The sequence below is a fragment of the Rattus rattus genome, chromosome 18 (genome assembly GCF_011064425.1).
Source record: "Rattus rattus isolate New Zealand chromosome 18, Rrattus_CSIRO_v1, whole genome shotgun sequence".
NCBI lineage: Eukaryota > Metazoa > Chordata > Mammalia > Rodentia > Muridae > Rattus > Rattus rattus.
The window spans coordinates 24767845-24791209 of NC_046171.1; the positions used below are offsets into that span (position 1 = coordinate 24767845).

Consider the following 23365-nt stretch of genomic DNA (forward strand, 5'->3'; position numbering starts at 1 on the left):
ATGGGTGGAGTTGTTAGATGCTCACTAGTTGCTAGAAGTGAGAGCAGAACATAGCCTTTGCTCTGCCCAGACATGCTCTACGGGAATCTGCTTCTCACCAGGTCCTTGGTCTATGTGGCGTGTTCTGGTGTGGATAGACAGACATATGAGATATCCTGGTGTGAATAGTGGCACATGGCATGTGGCATGTTCTGCTGTGAACAGTACTTTACAGAAACAACTGGGTCCATGCTCTTGGAGGCCAGGCTTTCCTATTTATGTTCTAAGGCTCACATGAACAGTCCTTGGCTCACTGTAAGTCATAATTCAATTGTTTAACTGGTGTCCCTTCCTAAGAAACCACTCTCTTCTTGATTTAACTCATGGGTCTTAACCACTGACAAGTGATTAAAAAAAAGAACAGAGTTCACGACCGTTACTGTCGAAACACGGTACTCCATTGTGCTATGTCTGTGTCCCCTCTACTCTGTCCCAGGTTTGCTGTTGTGGAGCTGAGCCTGCTGCCCACCACACCTACATGTCACCAGCACCAACATGGGTGTTTCCCACACACTGCTCATACAGTCCCATCTGTCCCCACAGAGATCTTGGGACACAAGATCTTAGAGGGAACTGAGGTACAGAGAATGAGATCACTTTCTTAGGGGTGGAAGCCAGGTGCGATGCACACCTCTCTCCATTCCTGACTTCCTGTCTCCCTCCCTCTAGAGGGAACTCACATCAATCGTCATTACAGCACCACAGGTCCCCCCCACCCTCCGTCTACTTAGCTGTCCCAGCACCTGTGTTCTTAAGACAACATGGGAGAAGGAAAATTATAGCCAGAGCATCTTGCTCAAGCGCATCTTGTTCTCTGGTTTGCTGAAAAAACAAACCAAAGGACTTTGTGTGTCCCTCGGGTCTAATGTGGACTCACCAGAGCACCATGACAATAGATGGCAAAGGAGAGTAAGGCCTGAAGCACTCCCAGTGGGGCTGAGCGGGGAGGGGCTTGGCTTCAGGGCTTTAGGCAGAGGCTATACATGCTCAGCTGCCGGCCAGTTCAGGGTAGGGAAGACTCCGGCTGTATCTGCCTTGTCTCGATGTACACAGATGGTTGACCCCAATGTGTGCAGGTATTGTCTAGTCATACGGTAGAAAAAGCAGAAACTGAAGCTTGGCCACCCAGGAACAGGAGCATTTATTCTACTTTATGAGTAAGTGCGTGTGACTCTCCCGTTCCTCCCGAGAGCCCCTTGGTGGCCTGTGTCTCGGCAATGCAGTAGTACTCTAATGATGTGTGTAGAAGGGCTCAGTAAGCATGAACTCAACCTTGGCTGTGGAAGTCTGTGGGCAGGATGGCGTCAGAGCTCCACAGGTCAGGATAAATGCTCTAACAATGGCAGAAAAGTTCTGGAGCTGGGACCTTTAACCTACACCCTGGCGTCAAGCTGAATCAGAGGCAGGCCCAGAAACATGTGCTCTCTCAAGCATTTCATGGGAAGGCGATAAGAATCCGGCTCCTCTGCTCATTGCACAGAGAGGCAACAGAGTCCTTGAGATTGCCAACACAGGCTCAGTCCTGCAGATGAGGAGAACAGTCAGTTCCCCGGCCCCTGCCCTTCCTGCCGAGGAGACCCTCATGCACACTCAGGCATGTAGCTGAACTGGCTGTCCTGCGCCTGGCCATCTGCCCGTTCTAGCTCTACTGGGCATGTAGCTGCAATACCACGTGCCCCAGGGTCCTTGACACAGAGTACCAAGAATGACAACTTGGTTCCACACAGCCCAGGAAATCCACCCTTCAGGAAGAGGTGCCGCCTAGGCCACCAGCCAGGGATTTCAAGATCCTGACAGAGATGAGGTTTGGCCCAGTCCCCTTGGCTTTCCTGAGGTGGGGCTGTGAACTGAGTGTATGGGTCTCCTAATTTCACCCAGATATAGTTCTAGGTAATCTCCCCAGTCACAATGCACCCTGGGAAACGGTAGAGAAGGGTAGAGTGGAAGTGCTTTATGTTCTGAAGGAGGCTCAGACCCACTGAAGGAGTGTTCCACCTACCACATCTGTCACAGACAAGTTACTGGGCCAGGTAAACAGACACCGGGAGACTGGCTTGAGAGGCCTCAGAGCCAAGACTGGGGGTAGTCTATTTGGGTTGTAAAAACCCACAATGAAGCCTTCCTGGGTTCTAGCTGTCAGTTAAGCAATTAGGAAAAGTAAGGGATGCATTGATTTTTTTTTTTTTTAAATCTCTAGGAGTCAGGGACTCTGCCTCTTAGCCCAGACTGGATGCACCACGGCTGGCTAGCTCTCCCTGACTAGCCAGGCGACTAGGGAAGGGCATGTGTCTTTGTGAGAACCCCCTGAAGAGCTGCTTTCCTATCAGGTTCCATAGGCAAAGGACTGTGCCCATTGGGAGGTATGGTCTTGAGATCATCCACTCGGGTGAGAGAGTGCCTCATCCCAGAATTGTCAGGCACTTAATTCATGTAGATCCCCTGACAGAAGATACTTTAGCAATGGCAGCTGACTTTACCACAGGTCAGGCTGGCAGCCAGGAGCCCCGGGGCCTCCTCCCCACCTTGTAAATTAATTAGCATATGACAGGTTAGAAGTTCAATTTTAAATACATGCAAATCTATTCCAATTGCCAAAGTATCTAGAAGGCAGAAAGTGGCCTGGCCTTCGGATTTCCTCAACCTCTAGCAACCCTGCCTCCAGGCAGCCTGCCCAGTCACGTGATCACCTTTCCTGCAAGTGTGGGAAGGTGATGAGGCTATCAGTCTGCCTTTATCCTACCTCCGTTCTGCAGATCTGAGTTGCCCACTAACACAGTTTTGGTAAGTTTGACATTTGGATGCACATGGCAAAGTCCGAGAAACCGCACATTAGAGTCCTCCTGCAACAGAAGGAGACCTTTCCCCACAAATGAAACATCATAGCCTGGCAAAGAAGCAGCCCCACGGAGGGTTATAAACTCGGGAGGGTGATAGTTTATGTGTAATTCTTGGAAACTATTCAATTTCTTGATAACTTGTGCATATTTCTACATCTCTCACGGCCTCGTGTGATGCTACATACACACACGAACTGAAAGTCGTGTAGCACTTGATAGTAATTGCAAAATATCTTTGTATCTGCGGTCCCCTCAGCTTTCTTAATGAACACAGGAGGTGAGTTAAGGTCTCTCTCCGGTAGGTTGTACGGCTAAGCAACTTGTTCCAGGCACTGCTGGTTGACCTGCATGACAGTTAACGTCTGACTCCAAAAATCTGACCCACAACAGAGCTAATCCCTTGTTTAGAGCTTTGGTGTGGTGTTCTTTAAATAACGATTTTATTTTTATTGTGTATGTCTATGTTGCCTATGAAGGCAGAAGACAGCATCAGATCCCCTTAAGCTGGATGGCTGTTGGTCCCCCCAGGTGGGTGCTTGGAACTGAACGGCAGGCCTCTGCAAGAGAAACAAGTTCTGTCCGTGGCTGAGATGTCCCCCTCCAGCCCCTACTGTGCTGATCTTACTTAGGTATTGGAATTGGCTTTTTTCTATACCAGTAGTAAAAGACTGGAACTTTTGTTGGTCCTGACAGCCAGAATTAATAATACACCATGACATCACTTAGGACTTAAGAATGCTATCCTGCTGTGTGTTCAGCCTATTTACTTAACCTGCTTGTAAGAGAACAAGCACCCTTACTATGTCTTGGATTCCTGTGTAGTCGACCTTCACAAGGGAAGACAATACATAGCTGTAATCTTAAGCAACGCACTCCCATGCCCCTGACCCGGGAGCAATGCGTCTGTGGTCAGTGTGCGTGTTATGGTAATAAATGCCGAATCAGCAAGTAGGCTGGAAGCCACATTATGGGACATGACCACCATAAATACTGGCTACAACATGGGTACAGGTTGACAGGTCTGTCTGCAGTGACACGTGCAGTCACGTTTGTTACGTGGGACAGTTGGAGTCAGTTACTAAATGCTTTGTAAAACTCTGTTAGAGGTTTCTGTAAAGTTTCCCTCATCCCTTCCCTGTGTGATGCTTTCCGCGCTGCTCAATACAAGAGAGAACGGAGCCGTTTGTTAGAGACACGCACAGCCACAGGGACAGACAGATTCATTCACAAGACAGCCTTTAGGCAGGCATAGATTCAGACTCCGTACAAAAAATAGACAGGAGCAAATTCAGATCTGGGCTTGCTCTCGGTAAGACTGCTCCAAGGGGAAGTACTTTGATTTCTTTTCATTAATGCAACACTGCATACATTTTGGGCACTGTGGGTCATTCCTAATGCATTCAAGTGAGAAAGCGGTTTTATGGAAGGGCAGAGCACTCACATTCCTTGGTGTTGGGAGGTGCTAAGAGGCAGGAGTAGCAGACCATGCCGTAGATGTTCCTGGGTCTGTTTTCCAGCATGTAGTAGCTACAGGAGGCAAGAGGAGACAGTAAAGGCAGATGAGTGAGAGATACCGAACAGGTACACCCCGGATGTCACTAGGCCATGACTGAAGCCAGGCCTGAGAAAACTTGGTGGGAACTGAGAACCCGAGAGGCCAGTAGCCCTCGGGACTCCCGAGGTTCCTTGGGGGATGGTTAGTACACCCTGAAGTGGAATATTCTTCTTTCCAAGACTGGGATGATTTAGGGGCATGACTTTACATGGCTTGCTTGCTTGCTTTTGTTCTTTCTTTCTTTCTCTCTCTCTCTCTTTTTTTTTTAAAGGTTTATTTATTTATCATATACAAGTACACTGTAGCTGTCTTCAGATACACCAGAGGAGGGCATCGGATCCCATTACAGATGGCTGTGAACCACCATGTGGTTGCTGGGAATTGAACCCATGATCTCTGGAAGAGCAGTCGGTGTTCTTAACCACTGAGTCATCTCTCCAGCCCCCTCTTTCTTTCTCTTTCTTTCTTTCTTTCTTTCTTTCCTTCCTTCCTTCCTTCCTTCCTTCCTTCCTTCCTTCTTTCTTTCTTTCTTTTTTCTTTCTTTCTTTCTTTCTTTCTTTCTTCCTTCCTTTCTTTCTTCCTGTCTGTCTGTCTGTCTTTCCTAAAGGTTTTAGTGTGTGTGTGTGTGTGTGTGTGTGTGTGTGTGTGTGTGTGTGTTTACAACTTTCATGAAGACTTTCAGAGGAGGTACCTATGCACTATCACATGTGGGCACCACTGAGCTCCCTGTGTCCCCCACCCCCACCCCCACCCCCTCACCCTGTCACCCTTCCCAAAGTCCATAGGTTGGTGGGGTTGCTTGCAAAATGCCTATTTGGCCTTGCAGCCTTTGGGTGGCGTCAGAGACAGAAAACAACTACACCGGCCACACAGCTCACTGCAGGTAGCCTGGGAGATGACCCCCTCCCCAGAGAGACCAAGTACCGATTCAACTAATTGCCCGGGCTAAAGACTTCTGTGTAACTATTGAGTTTGTCGGCTGCTGCTTCCAGTCCTTTAAACCCAAACAATGCTCCAGCCACTCCCTCACACCCCGCCCCTTAAAGGATCTCGCCCTCAGCAGCTGCCATGCCCCTCCTGCAGTGTTTTACTTTGACATTTTAACTCTTATCTTGGTGTGAGCCATTTTCCTTAAACAAACCCTGTGTAGTAACTGTGTGGCCATTTATCACACTGTGAGAAGTCTAATCAAATAAAGGAAGCTGGTGTCAGTTATTAGAACTCAAGAGATGAGAAGCCAGCTTGGTGGTGGTTTCCTAACTTCTTTCTTATTAGCTGTTTACCATGAAGGCCCACCTGATGGCTGTGGGTGGTAAGATAAGGCTCTCCTTGGGGGAGGGTGGGCTGGGGCACTCTGGACCCCAGCCTGCCTGAGTGTCCCAGCCCGCCTGAGCTTGGACCATTACCAGTAACTTCACGGTTGTAATTGCTTACCCTTCCTCAAAGCCTTTTATCCTCAGATCCCTGAGTATCTTGCAAACATTAATTAACCAATCTCAAAAACACCCTCAGAGAAGCCACAACAGTTTAACTGTTAAGCCTTCTGGAGAAAGCTCCCAAACACACCCTCTGGTCCCCTAAGATAGCTATCTTTGTCAGTGAAGCAATGAATTACATATAGACAATGGTGGGTCAACCCAGCAGGGGGCAGGTAGCCTCGGGTAGCCGTTCAGCTGTTTGAAGCTTTCTAACATCTCCCAAGTCCACAGCCTTTGTTTGTTTGTTTGTTTGTTTTCCTCCCATCTCATTAAGACCAGGTGCTGAAGACCAATAAGGATAAACCTTGTTCATACCTCTTGCCAGGCACTAAGGACAATTGTTGGTGAATATTGACTGGACAAGTTAATGACTATCACTGTACTCTGCTCCACAGTTCAGAAGTGCTGAGCTGAGGAGAGCTCTAATGGTAGGCCACACAGCCTGCTTTAAAGGCAGCAAAGCCACAGACTTGAACGTCCCACTTACATCTGGGTATCAGGCTCTGTCACAGGTAAGGCTCCAGAGCCACGCACATAGGGGAGTGGACCTGCTACACACCTAAGACCTGGGTTCTTAGCACCTGGGCAGGGGCTGCTGGCTGCTCGGTCCAGGGTTGCCATCTGTGCTGAGGTAGCCTTTTCTTGGCACGCAGACAGGTCCTTTCTGCTGTAGGCTAACCAGTCCCATCTGGGTGTCTCATACTGACTCCCACAGAGGCTCTGAATGTTTACATCTCCATGCTCTGGCTCTGTCCCTGAGTGTGCCCTTGACCACGCTGTGCAAGGAAGAGCGCTGAAGGCTGTGCACCTGAGTGTGCCCTTGACCAAGCTGTACAAGGAACACCGCTAAAGGCTGTGCACCTGAGTGTGCCCTTGACCACGCTGTACAAGAAACACCGCTGAAGGCTGTGCACCTGAGTGTGCCCTTGACCACGCTGTACAAGGAACAGCGCTGAAAGCTGTGCACTTTTCTATTGTTTGTTTTTATTATTTTATGTGTGCAGGTCTTGGGGTTTGCCTGTGGGGTGTGTGTGTGTGTGTGTGTGTGTGTGTGTGTGTGTGTGAATGTATGGCGAGCAGAGGTCAATCTCTGGTTCCTTAGTTGATTGCTTTCTGCCTTATTGTTGGATAGGGTCTTTCCCTGAGCCTGGTGCTCACTGACTCAATGAGACTACTTGGCTAGTGAGCTGTGTGGATGCTCCTGCCTCTGTGATGCTTGTTGCCACTTCTGGCTTTTGTGTGGATGTTGGTGATTTGAACTCAGATCTTCATGCTGTGCATCAGACTAGCTGAGCCATCTCTCCAGCCCAGAGAACGTTTTTAAAATGTTAGCTTTCTATTTTCAGCACCAACCTAAACTAACAAAAGTTTGTACTTGTAGTTCTGTACACAGCTAGATGAGAGTGGAGAACACTGGCCTATCTTCTGCTCTCCCAGAGCTCCTTCAGGCTGAAGTGTTCATTGAACACCCATGGCCCAGCTAGTGTCAAGACCATTTCTCTTCCTGTAAAGATGTGACCCCTTATTCTTTGATCCTTATTTTGATTTTCTCTACAGATGCTCCTGGACTTCCCATGAGGTTGCATTCTGATGAGATCATTGTAAGCTAAAGAAATTGTTAAATAGAAAATGCATTCAGTGCGCCCAGCTCTATGCTTAGCTGGTGGGAACATGCTCAGAACACACACTTTCTGCCTACAATCGGGCTGCATCAGCTAACACAAAAGCCTATTTTGGAATAAAGCTTGTCTCATATAAGTTCTGCCCTGGAGATAAAAGGAATATTGGTTGCATTGAGAGACTCACTATTAACTTTGGGTTAAACCAGAAGTTTGGAAGTGATATTTCTCCTTAATGAGTGGAGACATCATACTTTGGTGGGTAAAGAGGAAGCTAAACCAAGCCACTGTGAGCTAGGTCCTACTTCAAGCATTCTTTCCTTCTCTGGTTCTTCCTGTCCTCAATTATCTAGTCAGGACAAAATTCAGTTTAAACAAGGATCCAAGAGTCTTCTATTCAGACTGACTTCCTCTAAGATGGTAGGAATCAATTCCCCCTTCAAATTCCCCTTCCTAGGACCTAAGCTTACAGTGGATGCTCTGGGTTGTGAGATGCTCACGCCCTTCAACCTGTGACCTGCAAAGTCCTTTCCCCAGCCTGCCAAGCTCATGGGCAATTACTAATCCTCTGTAAAAGCAGCGGCTGGTATAGAACTGGCTGCAGGAGCTACCCAGGGCAGGGGATGCCAAGGTGGGGGAGGTTACGAAATCTAACTCCTTCCTTGCTGCCTTGTCCGTGCCTCCTGTGGACTCCCACACAGACCTTTCATAACAGGAAAGCCCCATGTGCTGCTATTGTTCAGTGACTGTCTGGGCCACATGTGCATACAAAGCTGAGAATGGGAGCCAGCAGCCGCCAAACCACAAGGAGGGGAGAGGGCCAGCCCTCAGCTTTAAAAAGACAAACACCAGGTAAATCTATATCCTGGCTCATGACCACGGGGCTTCATGGAGCTAATCTATCCAGCCTGCCAAAATACCCCCATAGTCTACTGTGACAGCATCAGAGCCTCGTTTTCTTCTGTATGTTTAGGACATGCAACAGGAAGTGGGTCCTGCCCCTGTGGAGCTTGAGATCCTGAGAGAAGAAGTCGTGGTTCTAAGAGGGCCTTGGACTAGGGAAGTGGACACTTTCTTTTTAGTGGCTTCAGGGTCAGGAATGACTGGTTTAGCAGATATATCTCTCTGCAAGCTAAATAGGGAACTGATGACCTACAAACCTAGTCTACATTTGTAGAGTGATGTAGTGCACACTGAGATGGGCATAAGCACAGTCCCTCTCTCAAACCTTGATCTGTGCCAAGCATTGAACAGAGAGAGCACTCAAGACTTCAGGGTTGGAAACATACCTCTGGAATCTGTGCGGCCCTACCACTCGTTCTGCAAATGCCATCTGCTTGAAGCTTCTAGAAGAAGCAGCTCACTACTGTTGTTAAGCATCTTCGGGGATTGGATGCTTTCTGGTAAATATTGGGACCAGATAAATCATCTTCATGGCTCCTGAGTCAGCTCTCAAGTGCTAGTTAGCGTTTGACTTTGAACTGCACAGTCCCAGGCTTGCCTGTGTTAGTTAAAAACGTCTCTGTGGCTCTGTGGTAGTGGAGTGGCTGCATATAGTCATTGCCCCTTTTAGACAATCTGGAACAGAATGACAACTGCTTCATGAATCCCTGATGGGGTGCTGTCTCGGGGTTCTCCTACAGTCACCTGAGAGCTAGGTGTGTGGATTGGGGAGCTTCATCATGCACTGGCCCACACTGCCTGCACTGTGAAGTGCTTTACGGATCCCATCTGGACCAATGGCTCTAGCATGACTACTGCTCAACTCTCACATTGAGTCTTTTGCCTCTCTATCCATCCATGCGGGTGAGTTTGGTCTGGGTGTCCCACAGATGTTCATCACCTCTGGCTGCCACCTGTAACCACGTTTGCACCAAATCCTTCTCCCTCCTGTATTTTACATTTCAACATAGAGCACCACTATCCAGGGAGGGCAGACACCAGAGAGTCTTATGTACCTCTTCTTCACCTTGTACCCAGCCCTCCATCTAGCTGCTGGGCATCCCTGAGACTCTTGTCACCCCCAGGGCCTCTGTTCCAGCCTCTTTGCTTTCCATATTGTTGTCCTTGCAACCTAGGTCCCAGCTATTCATAACTCAGCCTTTCCCTTGCTGTTGTCAAAAGGATCCTACTGCCCCTCATCCTTCCCTGACTTGGCCTTCTGAGCAGGGATCTGCATCAGTTACAAGAGTCTTTGGTGCTGGTTGCTAGAATGCTTCCACCTGCTTCTATCATCTTCCCATATCCTGCCACAAACTCCTCACTGAGACCACGGGAACCAGAGGACCAGGCCCTGAAGATGCTTGCCGCTTTCAGGAAAAAAAATAGTGGTAGAGCGCTTGCCCTAGGCGCAAGGCCCTGGGTTCGGTCCCCAGCTCCGAAAAAAAAAAAAAAAAAAAAAAAAAAAAGAAATAATCCTGCTGTTACACAGCTCAAAAACAGATTTACACAGAGGGATCTTTCCCTCCAAAGGAAGAGCGATGGGATGGGTGTGCCTTACATAGGTGACAGCCAGGCGCTCTCTGCATTTTGTTCTGTATCATTTAAACCAAGAAAAAGGCCAATCTGAAGCCAATGAATAAATGAATTCATCAAAATCAGAGGCAAGCCCAGAGTCCCTCAGTGGTGTTTATACAGTGTTATGGGGACTCGTATAACTCCTTTTTGGGGAGCCCCACAACACAGTACCTGCAACAACTATGCAGAAAGAACGTGTATTTTTGCCTCATCTTTTCAGAGGGAGAAGGCTACCACCCTCCCCATTTATACCTCTCTGCCTTTGTGCATTCTGAAGGGTAAGGTGACAAGATGAGAGTCTCCTGTGTCACAGATTCGCTAGGTAAATACATTTGAATCATGTCAGGGACCTGAATACAGGATTGACTAGCAAATATTTGGATACCTGAGTCTGTGGCTCAGGAGGTGGTCTAAGCTGAAGACAGAACTCTGGTAAACATGTGGGGGTCACCATTGTCACAGGCAGTGATGGAAGCTGTGAAATATGATACTTCTCTATAATGAAACTGAAGTGTGTGTGTGTGCATGCACGTGTGTGTGTGTGTGTGTGTCTATGTGCACGCATGTGTGTGATAAATAATGAATTTACATTTCAAGTTTACACTGGAGTTGTCTTTCTGACCTTCCTGTAGTTCTTTCTTAAAAGGTAATGTTCACCACTAAAATTAGCTCCTCCCAACCCCATAGGCCCACCACATCATGGTCATCAGCACCATCCAGTCAACCGCCACCATCTCTGCCACCACCTCCACCCACACCTGCACCATCACACCAGCACCACCACCACCACCACCTCCACCAGCACCACCACCACCACCACCACCACCACCACCACCACCACCACCACCACCACCACCACCACCACCACCACCCCCACCACCACCACCACCACCCCCCCCACCACCCCCACCACCACCACCACCACCACCACCACCACCACCACCACCACCACCACCACCACCACCACCACCACCACCACCACCACCACCACCACCACCACCACCACCACCACCACCACCACCACCACCACCACCACCACCACCACCACCACCACCACCACCACCACCACCACCACCACCAGCCTTCTATCCCCTCACCCTTCTCCCACCATGCTTTTCTCTTTATCTTGGAGTCTGAAAAAAATGCTATGTTGTGGCCACTAGAGGGAGGCAGTAGCAACAGCTGTGTGTATTGATTGGGTGTCCAGACAGGAATTTTCTGATTCCAGGCAGAATTTGCTAATGCACTCTATCAGGAAAACAGATAGATTTTTATCTCTTTGTCTCTCAGACTAATTGCTTTTTTGGGGTGGGGTGGGGTGGGTGGGAGACCTATAGAACACAGCAGAGTAGAAAGCACAGACATCAGAGAACTGGAACCTTTACCCACACACTTCCCAGGATGTTAAAAACTATACTTTCCTGTAGAATACTACGTTACTTTCCCTCCCCAATGCTTCATACGCATTATTTCATTGCAAGTGCTCTGCTGGTTTGTTTTACAAAGGCTATACGTCAGGCTATGCTATGACGGCGCCCCATATCAGGCACAAATGCAGTGCCTGAAGGCTGCCTGCCTGGCCACGGGAAGCCACAAGCCTTGCTATCCTGTTGTTATCCCCAGTGGAAGGTGACAAAGGTGGTCATGACACTTTGTGATGGCCTGTTGTGCCTGTGGGGTTCTGCTCATAGGGTCAGTGTTCCTCACCCTTCTGGGGTCAGCCCAGCGGCACACCCCCACACTTACCCAGGCAGACACGGGCCACACTCAGCATCGTTTTCCATGTCTCCTGGTGTCAGTACGGTGGCCCGGAAGAAGCCCTCACAGTCCTTGTGGCGCCTGCATATCTGATAACCTCCTTTGGAGAACTTCTCTGCAGGGCAGGGCACGCAGCCATAGTCCTCATCTTTGGTGCCGTATCCACAGGACTGGCCGGGGAGGCAGAGGATACAAGAACAACACAGCACGTGACTACAGCGGCCTTTCCAGTCTCAGCTGCCCATCCGTCCTACAGGAACTGCACTTCCTGACTTCCTTAGCTCTTTCTCAAAGCCTGCTCCTCTCTGTCAGCTGATACTGAGTGACAGCCTCCAGCCTCGGATGAGGTCCTTCAACTACAGGTCCACTGGATTCTCGAAGTGCCTCACTAGGAGCCTGAGTCTTCTCAGAACTCTGCACGAATCCCAGAGACTGTCACCCCAGACATTTTCCTGGTGCTTCAAAGAGCATGTGTGTTTAGCCTTTCCACAGAGGGGGGCCCACCTCTCAGAAGTGATGGCCTTATTCCTGATAGCATTTTGACCATACTTCTAATCAGACTGTGGGCCTGACAGGGCAGGACAAGACAATTTTTCAGGAATTTAAAACACCTGAGGGGTTGGGGATTTAGCTCAGTGGTAGAGCGCTTGCCTAGGAAGTGCAAGGCCCTGGGTTCGGTCCCCAGCTCCGAAAAAATGAACCAAAAAAAAAAAAAAACCACCTGAGAAATATACTGGAGAGTGCACATCTAGAGAGTGCACATCTGGAGAGTGCCCATCTGGAGAGTGCACATCTGGAGAGTGCACATCTGGAGAGTGCACATCTGGCAAGGGCACTGCACTGGGCTCTGCAGCTCGTACCACCCAGTCCTGGTATGTATACCTTGGTGACCTCTTCCTCCTCAGTGCCAGTTTAAGGTGATGGTGCTGTGAGTATACACCCCTGTGCCCCAGGGATGGGCACAGGCTGGTCCTTACCATGTAGGGCTCCTCCCCTGGTCTGCATGGAGGACACTGCTGGCACAGCCCGGTAGTCTGGTTGTGGTATTCATTCTCGCCACAGTTGGAGTCCTCTGCCTTGGCTGAGCACATCAGAGACACCTGCCACAGAAAGGATGCTTGGCCCCCACCCCTTCTGAAGATGCAGCTGTGGTGTGGGGACAGTGCCCAGAGAGCCCAAGGTTGGCCATTCCTACCTCTCACTCACAGCTCTCCTTACAACTACTTCCTCCTGATCTATCCAAACCTGTCCTCATCCCATGCCCATTCTGCCTTGGATTCTCTTAAGTTCGGGAAGGAGATATCCTTTCTCTTGAGTCTCTAGACATCTAGATGCTATAGATGCTGGTCCCTCGGTCTCATGCTTTCCCAAACCACTCCTCCAGGAGGGGCTCCAGAGGACAAGAACTTTCTGGTCTTTTTCAGCTGAGGGTCCATCACACAGGTCAACTCATCACTGACAAGATTTGAGGGGCAATGCTACCTACAAGCCCTGTAATGGGAGTGCCAGGAAAATAGTCCAATTAGAACTGGGGGTTCTGTTCTCATGCCCTTTTGACAGCTGGCGAAGGTGACAGCTGGTGTAGGAGGCTAAGACAGTTTGAGCGGTACAGCTATGGAAGGATGGGGACTGAGGGAAAGCCCCTGACCTATAGGTGCTGAAGTACATGTACAGTGGGAACAGGCACTCAGAAACACTTACCACCAGCACTGGGAGCCAGGACATCCACTTGCAGTCCCCAACGTGGGCCATGTTCTCTTGGAAGTACACCTACCGGAAAGACACATTGCATCAGTATCAGGTGGCCCTGCTGCCGTTAACTTTATCATATAGATAAAAGTAACTTTCCATCAGACAGCACAGGGAATGGCTCGTCCCAAAGAATAGACAGCCTCTAGGCCGATGACCCCTAGGCAGCTCAGACACGGCACTAGCATCATGCCATGCCCCTGAAGGAAGGTTGAGCACATGGGGCCTGCGGATAAGCTGGGAGCTCAGGGCCAATGTTTACTGTGCTTTGGGTTTTGAAGAGTAGTCGTGTGTAAACTAACTATGAGGTGCCCTGGGCTGGTCCTGCTGCTTGGGACCCAGGACAAGAAGAATCTCGGAGATACCACTGGAGTCTGGTCCATCCCCTTGCTCTCATGGCTCACTGGAAGGATCTGCCATCTTTCTGGATACCCATTAGAATGGATGAGTCAGATAATGCAGTTCAGTCACCCAGTTTTATAGTTGAATAACGGAAAGCCAGAGGGCTTCAGTGACTTGTCCAAGGTCAGACGATCATGTGATGTGCTGAGGACAGCCACAGTGCAGGGCTCCCATGTTTTCACCAACTACACTAGAGCATGCTCGCCTTTCCTCTGTGAACTGGGAGTTTTACTTCAAAGGCAAGCTGCTTTACCTGCGGGTATGAGTGTTAATTTCCCTTCATGTTAACAAGAGATGCTGTGCTGGATTCCCTAGATGCCACACTATGGCATCGATGTTAGCATGGGGGGAACCTAATTACAAACAGCATAGTCTCTTTGAGAGGTAGCGTATACTAGTAACCTTCCAGAACTCACTGCTGGCTTAAGCCTCAAATCAAACTGAGCCCTCAAGAACCCCCTAGATCCTTTATCCCACATTCCCTTGTCCTTATGGTTAGTCAGGGGAGCCGGTGATTTCCAATAGCACACGAAAGAATGCTGGGTAGGGAGGCGCAAAGCAAACATGGCACCTGGAAACTGTTTCCTTCCCTTCTTTTCTCTTTCCTCCTACTTGTAGGAACTTGGCCCTACAGTATCCTAAAGACACCGAGAGAAAAGTAGCCAAAGGATTGCGTATTGAAAATAAGGACAGTAAGTCTGAGTTGGAGAGAGGGGCTGCACAAGTTGGGTAGAGGCAGGGAGACCTTGAGCATTGGTACCTATTTACTTTCTGATTTAAAGTCGGCTTAGTCTGGGTTCTAGGATTAGAGTGCACATCTAGAGGGTTACATTTAGGAGAGGCAGGTGGAGTCCATGGCTTGGAACTTAACTTTCAGAACCTGTTTCCTGTTTGTCCTGCCTCCTGCCTCCTCCCCTGGAACAGTAAGTACCACATTCATGTTTAAGGGGGAATGGATGGGATCCAAAATTCTGGGCTGGGGGTGTAGCTCAGTGGTAAGGTAATACCCCCACCCCAACCCCTGCACAACACCCAGCATGTGTGAGGCCCTGAGTCTGGCCTCCAGCACAGGGACAAGACGAGGACAAGAATGTAGATGCTTCAGTTCCCTGGAACACCACACAGAGCTCAAATGTCCACTGTTGAGTGACCAAAACCTTTGTAGAGAAGACCTTCCTGGCTGTGGTGGTAAAGCTCTCTTTACAGGAATGGGCTCTGCATGACTCCCTGTCCTTAGAGCAGAGGTTGGTTTTAATTGCAAGTGAAGGAGTCCAGAGGCCGCTGTGGACTAAGGATTAGAACAGATAGTTTAGTTCCACTCTGGGGCCTTTTCTAATGAGAAAAAGACCACAGAGCTATTTCACTCTGAGGAGAAGTATGTTTCCAGGGGCTGTCTGAAGATGGCATTCTACAAATGTCCTGGCAACCTGGCCAGAGTCCCTGGCAAGGCCTAGAGGGACAGGGTCTGAGTCTTCTATGGGCTCAACCACATGGCTCAGGTTCCTCAAGTTGCCCTCATAGATCACTGCTGTCTATTGGGTGGCCTGACACTTTTGCACCTCAGTCCCATGAGGCAAGATGAAAGCGCCCAGGTTGCCCTCAGTTGTGAACTTGTTGGGTGTTTTCCTTCTGGCAGGGAGCAAGCTAGGGCAGGTCGCAGGGGAGGCAGGGGGCCTCAGCTTATAGGCTGAGAGGCTGGCTCCAGCCCTAATGAGTGGGCTGGGGTAAGGCCGCAGAGGTCAGACTGGGGCCTGCTTCCTCACACACACAGTCTGTCCTCGGGTCCACAGTTCTCACCTTGCTTCAGGACAGCAGGTCTAGCAGGGATGAGTTTCCACTGTGACTGTGGAAAGAGCCAAAGGCTCTGGGTACTGGAGGCCTTCCAAGAGGCATATTAATGGTTTCTAATTTAATTGACTTCTAATGATAGTAGATTCTTAAGAGCTACCCTGAAACACGGGAAAGGGCAGGGCCTGTGTGCTTTAGTGTCAGCCCTTTTGGAAAGGCTCATTAAAGATGCACCCAATAAAACTAGGGTCAAAAGGAAAACAAATAGACAAAGGTAATCAAAAAGCCAGCCTCTTCTGTACTCTGCTACTTCTCCTGGAAGGTGGAAGGTCTGCGTGGGATGGACCCGTGGTCAATGCTGTCCTTCTGAGCAGCAAGGGTGCAGATGGAGGTCAGTCCTGCCTGGAGAAAATGTGCTGGAGCTCCCTGCTGTGAGCTCTCATCACTTTGGGGAGCCCCACTTCCTCACACTGATAGAGGTGCAAGGGCTAGGAGCTGAGAAACCTGCTTTCAATCCAGGATCCCCATGACTGGGGTGGTCACACACCAGAAGATGGGAGAACCCATCAACCTGCAGTGCTGACTTTTAACTTGCATAATTGGTCAGATGCTCCATGACCCAGGCCAGGGTCCTGCAAACTGCACCCATTGGTAAATTACCAGCCCTTAGTAGGACATCAATATAACCCACTGGAGTTTAGCTGCACTTGCCTGTTACCTGACATCTGGGACATTTTTTATGGCCCAGCAGAGACCGTGGGCAGACCACATGAGCTATGTCTGCTGTCAGTCCTGGGCAGGCGGGGCTGCTCCTGCCTCACTAGCTGTTCACTTGCCATCTCACTTGTCTTTCTGCCATTCCCACCTCTACACAGTTGCTACCTGGAGAGACAACACGACCAACTGTAGTGAGGTTAGCTCATGACCCAGTGCAACACACCTCAGACTTTGCTTTTGATCATATCCTTAGCAATTTTCATCTTCATTCTATAGGTCAGGAAACAGAGTTACTAAGAGGCTAGATAACCTGCCTAAAATTCAATGACCTCTTGCTTCCAGGCCACACACAAACACACACACACACACACACACACACACCTGGACTGAAACAGTGGGTCCTATTTCTTGATTGTTTCTGTGGCATCTCATAGGCTACATAGCCCTTGTCAGAAAAGCTCATCATGAAGTGTGGGGGAAAAGTCAGGCATCCCTCACTTTGAACTCAGCACTGTGCCCTCACCCTTCAGCCTGACTTGGTGATTTCTGTATATGGCTCCCTTCCTCTAATGTACTCTGTGGCCAACATTGAATGACCTAACCTCAGAAAACTTGGACCAAAGAAGGTCTTCGGGATGCAAATGTGCCTGGGACAAAGTCATCGTGGTCCTTCAGGGACAAGGACACAGGACCCCACATTCCTCATAGGTGACTGACAGTAAGTGCACATGTTCAACTCTCAACAGGACAGTGTAAACAGGGAAGGTGGTGTGAACAGGGGAGGTGGTGTGAACAGGGGAGGTGGTGTGAACAGGGGAGGTGGTGTGAACAGGAAGGTGGTGTGAACAGGGAAGGTGGTGTGAACAGGGGGAAGTGTTGTGAACAGGGGAGGTGGTGTGAACAGGGAAGGTGGTGTGAACAGGGGAGGTGGTGTGAACAGGGGAGGTGGTGTGAACAGGGGAGGTGGTGTGAACAGGGGAGGTGGTGTGAACAGGGGAGGTGGTGTGAACAGGGGAGGTGGTGTGAACAGGGGAGGTGGTGTGAACAGGGGAAGGTGGTGTGAACAGGGGAGGTGGTGTGAACAGGGGAGGTGGTGTGAACAGGGGAGGTGGTGTGAACAGGGGAGGTGGTGTGAACAGGGGAGGTGGTGTGAACAGGGGAGGTGGTGTGAACAGGGAAGGTGGTGTGAACAGGGAAGGTGCCATGGCTTTTTCCAGTGCTTGGAGGCAAAGACAGTTTCTTCTAGGCAGTACATAGATTCCAGCTACCCCTATGCTGCTGTGGGGCCTTTTGGGACACACCTGAGGCCCCTGGCTCTTTGTGGCTGAGCCATCCTCCTCTCACTTCATAGCTCGTTTATGGGTTCCGCTGGAACCCAGTGGTGGTAGAGGTAATGGTTGTGGTGGTGGTAGATGTTGCCATTTTTAGGGTGGTCTAGACAAGGCATGTCAGTGTATGTGTTATGTTATGTAAATTTACCATACCACTGCTGTGCAGGAAAGGACTCCTATAATTCTGTTTTGCTCACGTAGTAGCCCAATACACACAAGCTGAGTAACTTGCCCAGGGCTAACAGTAGTTGGTTGAGACAGGAGATACTTGGTATAAACATTACAATGTTGTGTCCAGATTGAAACAAGATATGAGGGCAGAGAAGTCAGTACTTGAAAACACAAACATCAAATAACAGAGCAAAGGTTGGATCTAAACACACATAATGTGCCAGCATCTGTTGTCACCATTGCCCCTAGTCCGCTGAGCAGACAAGCTCAAGACCCAGAAACAGGACTCCATGGAGAAGATTGGCAAGAGTGAGGGACCCCTCTGGCTGGGTGTTCTGTCCTCCCCTTGTCTGGTACCTTTACAACCCTACTTGAGCGGGCATCCTGGCCTTCTCTATAAAACTGGAATAACTTGGCTCATTATCCAGCTGTACAAATTGCAATGATTAAGAAGTGCCTGATATGACAGGGTTTGGAAGCCCTGCAGAGAGGATGGGATTGGGACAGTAGATGCTGTGGGATATCTGTGTGCTTGCCTCCCAGGAGTCAGCCCATCAGCTCATTAGCACAAACCTCTTCTTCCAGGATTCTGTAGGCAGCTTGGAAATTTAGACAAGGTATAAATGCAGGCCAGACCAGATCATCACATTGATCCACATTGATGTTCCCGGCTTTGACGATCCATGTAGAGCCCCAAGGCCCCACGTCATCAGCATCTCCTAAGAGATGTAGTCCAGGCCCTACCCTCGCCAGCTGTTTGGGGATCTGCATTTTCACTGCATCTGATGCTTCTGAGAACACTGAGGTGTGAGAAACATTGTCTCAGTTGTCTCCCAGGAGCACAGGGTGGAGGGGGAGGAAGAACTTAAGGTTTACCTAAATCTGAGGAACACAGAAAGACTTAGCTAGGTCTCTCTCTGCTTAGGTCTGATGGCCAATGCATTCCTTACCTATGTTCTGAAGATCCTTAATTTTGTTTATCCATGCATGCATCCATGTTTCTATAACGCTGCTATAAAATGGTGCATGCAGCTGTCTTACAGACCCTGGGGTCAGAGAAAGATAGGGTTCCTGCTTAAAAAAGAAATGCACCAAACATTAAATCACATAGGAGTTTAGGCAAGGTCCTTAGACCATGTGTCTTGACTGGACAGTTTGCCTCTGTTCTCAGGGGTGGCTACACTCCCTGCTACTCATCATCACTCGAACAGCCCAGTCTGTGTGGCTCCATGTTCTTCTAGCCTGCTGGACCACCCTTGAATGAGGAGGAGCTACCTATGGGTTTATTTATTAGAAGAAGGTACCACCTTGGGCACATCCCATCCCACATCTATCGACTGAGACAATGTAGCCTTGCAGGATGAGCAAACCCACAGTCATTTTTCTATGTGTGTGGGCCAGGGTTGCCTCTGTCCGACATCTTTTCCTGTTCTACCCACTTGAGCACCTGCATTAGGCGGTTCTTCTTGTTCTCAAAAGGTTACAGTGACCAGGAGCAGAGGTCTGGCCATCCCTGCATCCCTCAGGCTTTGGGATGACGCGGTTAGAGGGCCACGCCTGATGGGAAAGAGAGGAGGCCTGTAGCGCTCACCTTGCCTCTGCGATTGAGGCCAAGTGCTGGCAGGCAGTGGTGCGTGGGAGGCAGCTGCAGGGCCAGGTCCTCTCCCTCCAGCCTCCCACCCTCCCCCCTCCTTCACCTCCCAAGCTTTCTCCTGCGGGAGGAGCCTGAGGGGAGGCTGCTGGTGGCCTCCTCCCTGTGTTTTACGATTCTCTGATCTTCCAACAGCCCCCAGTTCTCCCTAACAAAGATAGACTCTCATTTCCCCCCGGAAGCTGGGGTTCATCATCACAGCAACTGAAAGCACTTCCCATTGATGACTGACGGCATGGGGAACACTAATTATTGCTCAGCGGTGCAGGGGTGTATCCATCCTCCCCTTCTTGTGTTTAGAAAACTTGCTTCATTTCCTCTACTGGACCCTCAGGGGAAGGGTTTCATACTGTGCTTGTGTGACAGAGTGCCTCTGGCACAGGTCTTCTATGATGGTATTGAACGAGGAGCCTCCACTTCTGTTTCCTACCGGGCCCCATGGCAAGTGAGGCAAGCCATGCTCTGTTAGAAAAGGACTCTCATGGCCACACAGCTAGGGACAGCCCAGAGCAAAGAAACCTGACAGTCTCACCAAGCAGAGTCCTAGAAAGACAGGGAATGAAGCTGAGGTAGGACTTTGAGTGCTGAGAATGTAGAAGCACCGAGAAATCCAAACCACATCCCATGGGCTTAGAGGACGGGCACTATTGTTTATCACTGCACTGAGAGCTCTTCCCTCAGAAAGCCCTTGGTGATAATCTCAGAGCTGTGAAGGGTCATCCAGCTTCTGCTGCATCTCAAGGGCCATGGGCAAGTCTATGTGTTCTCTCAGGGACATTTATACTTGGAAACATGCAAGTATATTTACACAGATAATAATGTGTATGTTCTGGAAGAGCTGTCCCGATGCAGGTGTCATAGACTGTTCTTGCCCAAGCCTAAATGGGCGACCTGGCACACAGCAGGCATTGGTATGCGTGGTGCTGTTCCTGGGGCCATGGTGAAGGAGGAACTGGGGGATACACAAAACTGTGTTGTGAAGAGACACAGTGGATGGGGTGTTCAAGCCTGATGTCAGTGGAACATGAAACAGTGTTTCGTGGTCAGCTTCATTTGCTTTCATTTAAAGACTTGTTTTATTTAAGTGTGTGTGCATGCAAGTGCCTGTGTTTGTGCATGTGTGTGTGTGCGCATGTGTGTGCATGTGTGTGTGCACGCTCGCAAGAGTATGGATTTTTACAGAAGTTGTAAAGAGCATCAGATTCTCCAGGAACCAGAGTTACAGGCAGGTACAAGCCTCCAGGCACGGATGCTGGGAGCTGAACTTGGGTCCTCTGTAAGAGCAGCAGACACTCTTAATAGCAGAGCCATCTCTCTAGCCCTTAACTTGTTCTTTAGTGAGTAAAGGAGGTGAACTCAAAGCAACAATTAAAACTTAATATAATAAGCATGTAGGTAACACAGTAGCTCATTATCATCAGCGAGTGCCACAGATGATTTTACCGTGTTTCCTCTCACACAGCAGCACCACGGTAAGTTTATGTAGACCTGTCTCACCACAAACACATGAGGAATGTGTTATGCTACAAGTTTCTCGTGGCTGCAATGCCACTAAGCCACAGGAATTGCTCTGCGCATTCTGACCTCACAGAATAGCTGCTGTATATGCAGTTTGCTGTTGTACTTCAGTGTGTGATATGGCCAGCCACCGCTCTTCTCCCCTCCCTCCCTCCCTCCCTCCCTCCCTCCCTTCCTCCATACTTTCTTTCCCCCTCTCTTTCCTCTCTCTTTCTGTGTGGGCTCACGGTACTCCTCTCTCACGGCCTGCCCATCTGCCAGCCCATTTGTCCATCACAGAGCAATGGCAAACCTACTCTAGACAAGACTGAACGACGGAGTCAACCTTGTCTTTGTCCTGGGAGCATGTCACATGTTCATGGAAACCACCAAAAGCCAACGCAAGTCAGAGAGATAAATCCTGGTGACTTTAGTGGGAACATTGTGGGTCTGGAACATTCAGGAGGTCAGGAGCACTGTTCCTGAGCCTTTGAAAGGAGAGTGGCTAGGCATTAGCTGAGTCACAGTGGGAAAGCACAGGACAATGAAGAACAGTGTGGACCACAGCTGGTGGGTCCCCTTCACCAGGGGGAAGTCTAGCATGTCCTCTCCAAGGCACCTCTCTGTTTTCTTCTCTTAGCATCAGATACATTAATTCTTTCCTAACTGTGTGCCCATGAAGTCTGGGGCATCTTGTTTTATGTTTTGGAAACACCATACCAAGTCCCCTCAGCTCCTCCCTCATTTCTCTGTTCTCACAGACTTTAGGTATTTGGGAAGCCATGTGCTCAGCCTGCCCTGTCCCCATGACACCAGCTATCCCTCTCAGAGGGCTCTACTAGGGAGAGCTGGTGGTAGTCATGCTGTGGAGAGAAGGCCTGTCTGTCGCACAGCTTGATAGGATATGACTACAGAGGAAAAGCTCGTCAGACAAATAAGACCTTGACTTGACAGAGGGGATAAAGGGCAGAGTTGCAGTGAACTGTGATGTTAAGGTGTCTCAGAGGGCTCTTGGCTCTAAGACTGTTCTAGTGGGTAAATTAGTCTGCTCCCACATGATAGGGCAGTTTGAAGGTGAAGGCAGGTTGGGGATGTGCAGAGCGCAGGGCAAGGTGTACCTGTCATGGCTGTAACCTCCCACCCCCTGCGTCCCACATCCTTGTCCTCCTCATTGCTCTCTGAAGTCACCATGATCTTTGGGGAGACTGTAGACAGGAATCTGGGGGGATCTTGAGTGCCCTGGTCAATCCAGCGGGAGTATCGGAGACTGGAGTGGGACCCAAGAGCAGTTATCAGCCTCGATCCTGATCCTCAGTACCAAAGTCTAATCTTGCACAGAGCCAGATGCCACCCCACACTTGGACAAGGCAGGCTGGGATCAGGGCCAGCACGGCCGTTAGGGAAACAGTGCACTGTGTTGGTTGCTGTTCTCAGAGACCACAGGGCTCTGGAAGACCCAACATCTAACTGTTCTTATGAATGGCTTGTGTTTTTATATTCATATTCCTGACTAAATTAGTTTTAAAATGCTCATTTGTTTTAAGAGTCACTCATAATAAAACCATACAATATCTGTATCCAGGCAGCAATGTTGATGATTGGTGCCTGGGTAGATTCCACAGTCCTGAACCCAGCACCCTTCCCCCCTTCTCTCTGCCATCCCCTGCCTCCTGCCATGCCCTAGCTGTGGATAATCATTCCATTTTGTCATTATAAGTGGAAACAGGCTTGAATTTTCAACCCCCCTGACTGCGTCCCAAGTGTGTTGTGGTTTGTCCTGGAGTTATCTGTATTTTGATGCTAATTCCACTGCCCCAAGGACAGTTGCCTAGTTACATACTCAGGAATCAGGTGACTTCACCGGAAACTTCTTCCCATTTAATTTGTAAAATACAGGTGAGGGGCAGGTCCAGGATAGAAGGAGGCCTGTCATTGGATGAGAAGGAAGGGAAAGGAGGAGAGGAGAGGGAGAAAAGGAGAAGCCATGGCAGGACAAGATCTCGTGCTGTGTATTTACAGGTTGTTATCAGTGTTCTTAAGGGATGGATGGTACTGGGCTTTGTATGTTTAAGTGGGCAATTATATCTTACCAATTGGATCTAAGATTATTTATTGTGTTGTGTGTTCTTTTATGTGACGGTTTGAGTGTAGGAAAGTGTTCGGCGGCAGGAGACACTGGGCCACCACGGCGGAGTTGGGATGTGTTTCTGCCAAGATATCTAGCAGATATCTTGGGTGCGGACCTAGCGAGGTAAA

General features: G+C 49.5%; 2 protein-coding genes across 4 annotated transcripts in view; one reads left to right on the plus strand and one right to left on the minus strand.

The window, feature by feature from the left end:
* Edar (ectodysplasin A receptor) overlaps positions 1 to 13581 on the minus strand; it is a 28348-nt gene extending 14767 nt beyond the window's left edge. Inside the window, 4 exon segments of the mRNA XM_032888357.1 lie at positions 4318 to 4403; positions 11792 to 11973; positions 12781 to 12903; positions 13505 to 13581. Coding sequence (XP_032744248.1) covers positions 4318 to 4403; positions 11792 to 11973; positions 12781 to 12903; positions 13505 to 13555 — 442 coding nt within the window. The 5' untranslated portion in view covers positions 13556 to 13581.
* P4ha1 (prolyl 4-hydroxylase subunit alpha 1) overlaps positions 1 to 23365 on the plus strand; it is a 1160453-nt gene that overhangs the window by 699647 nt on the left and 437441 nt on the right. The window lies entirely within an intron of this gene.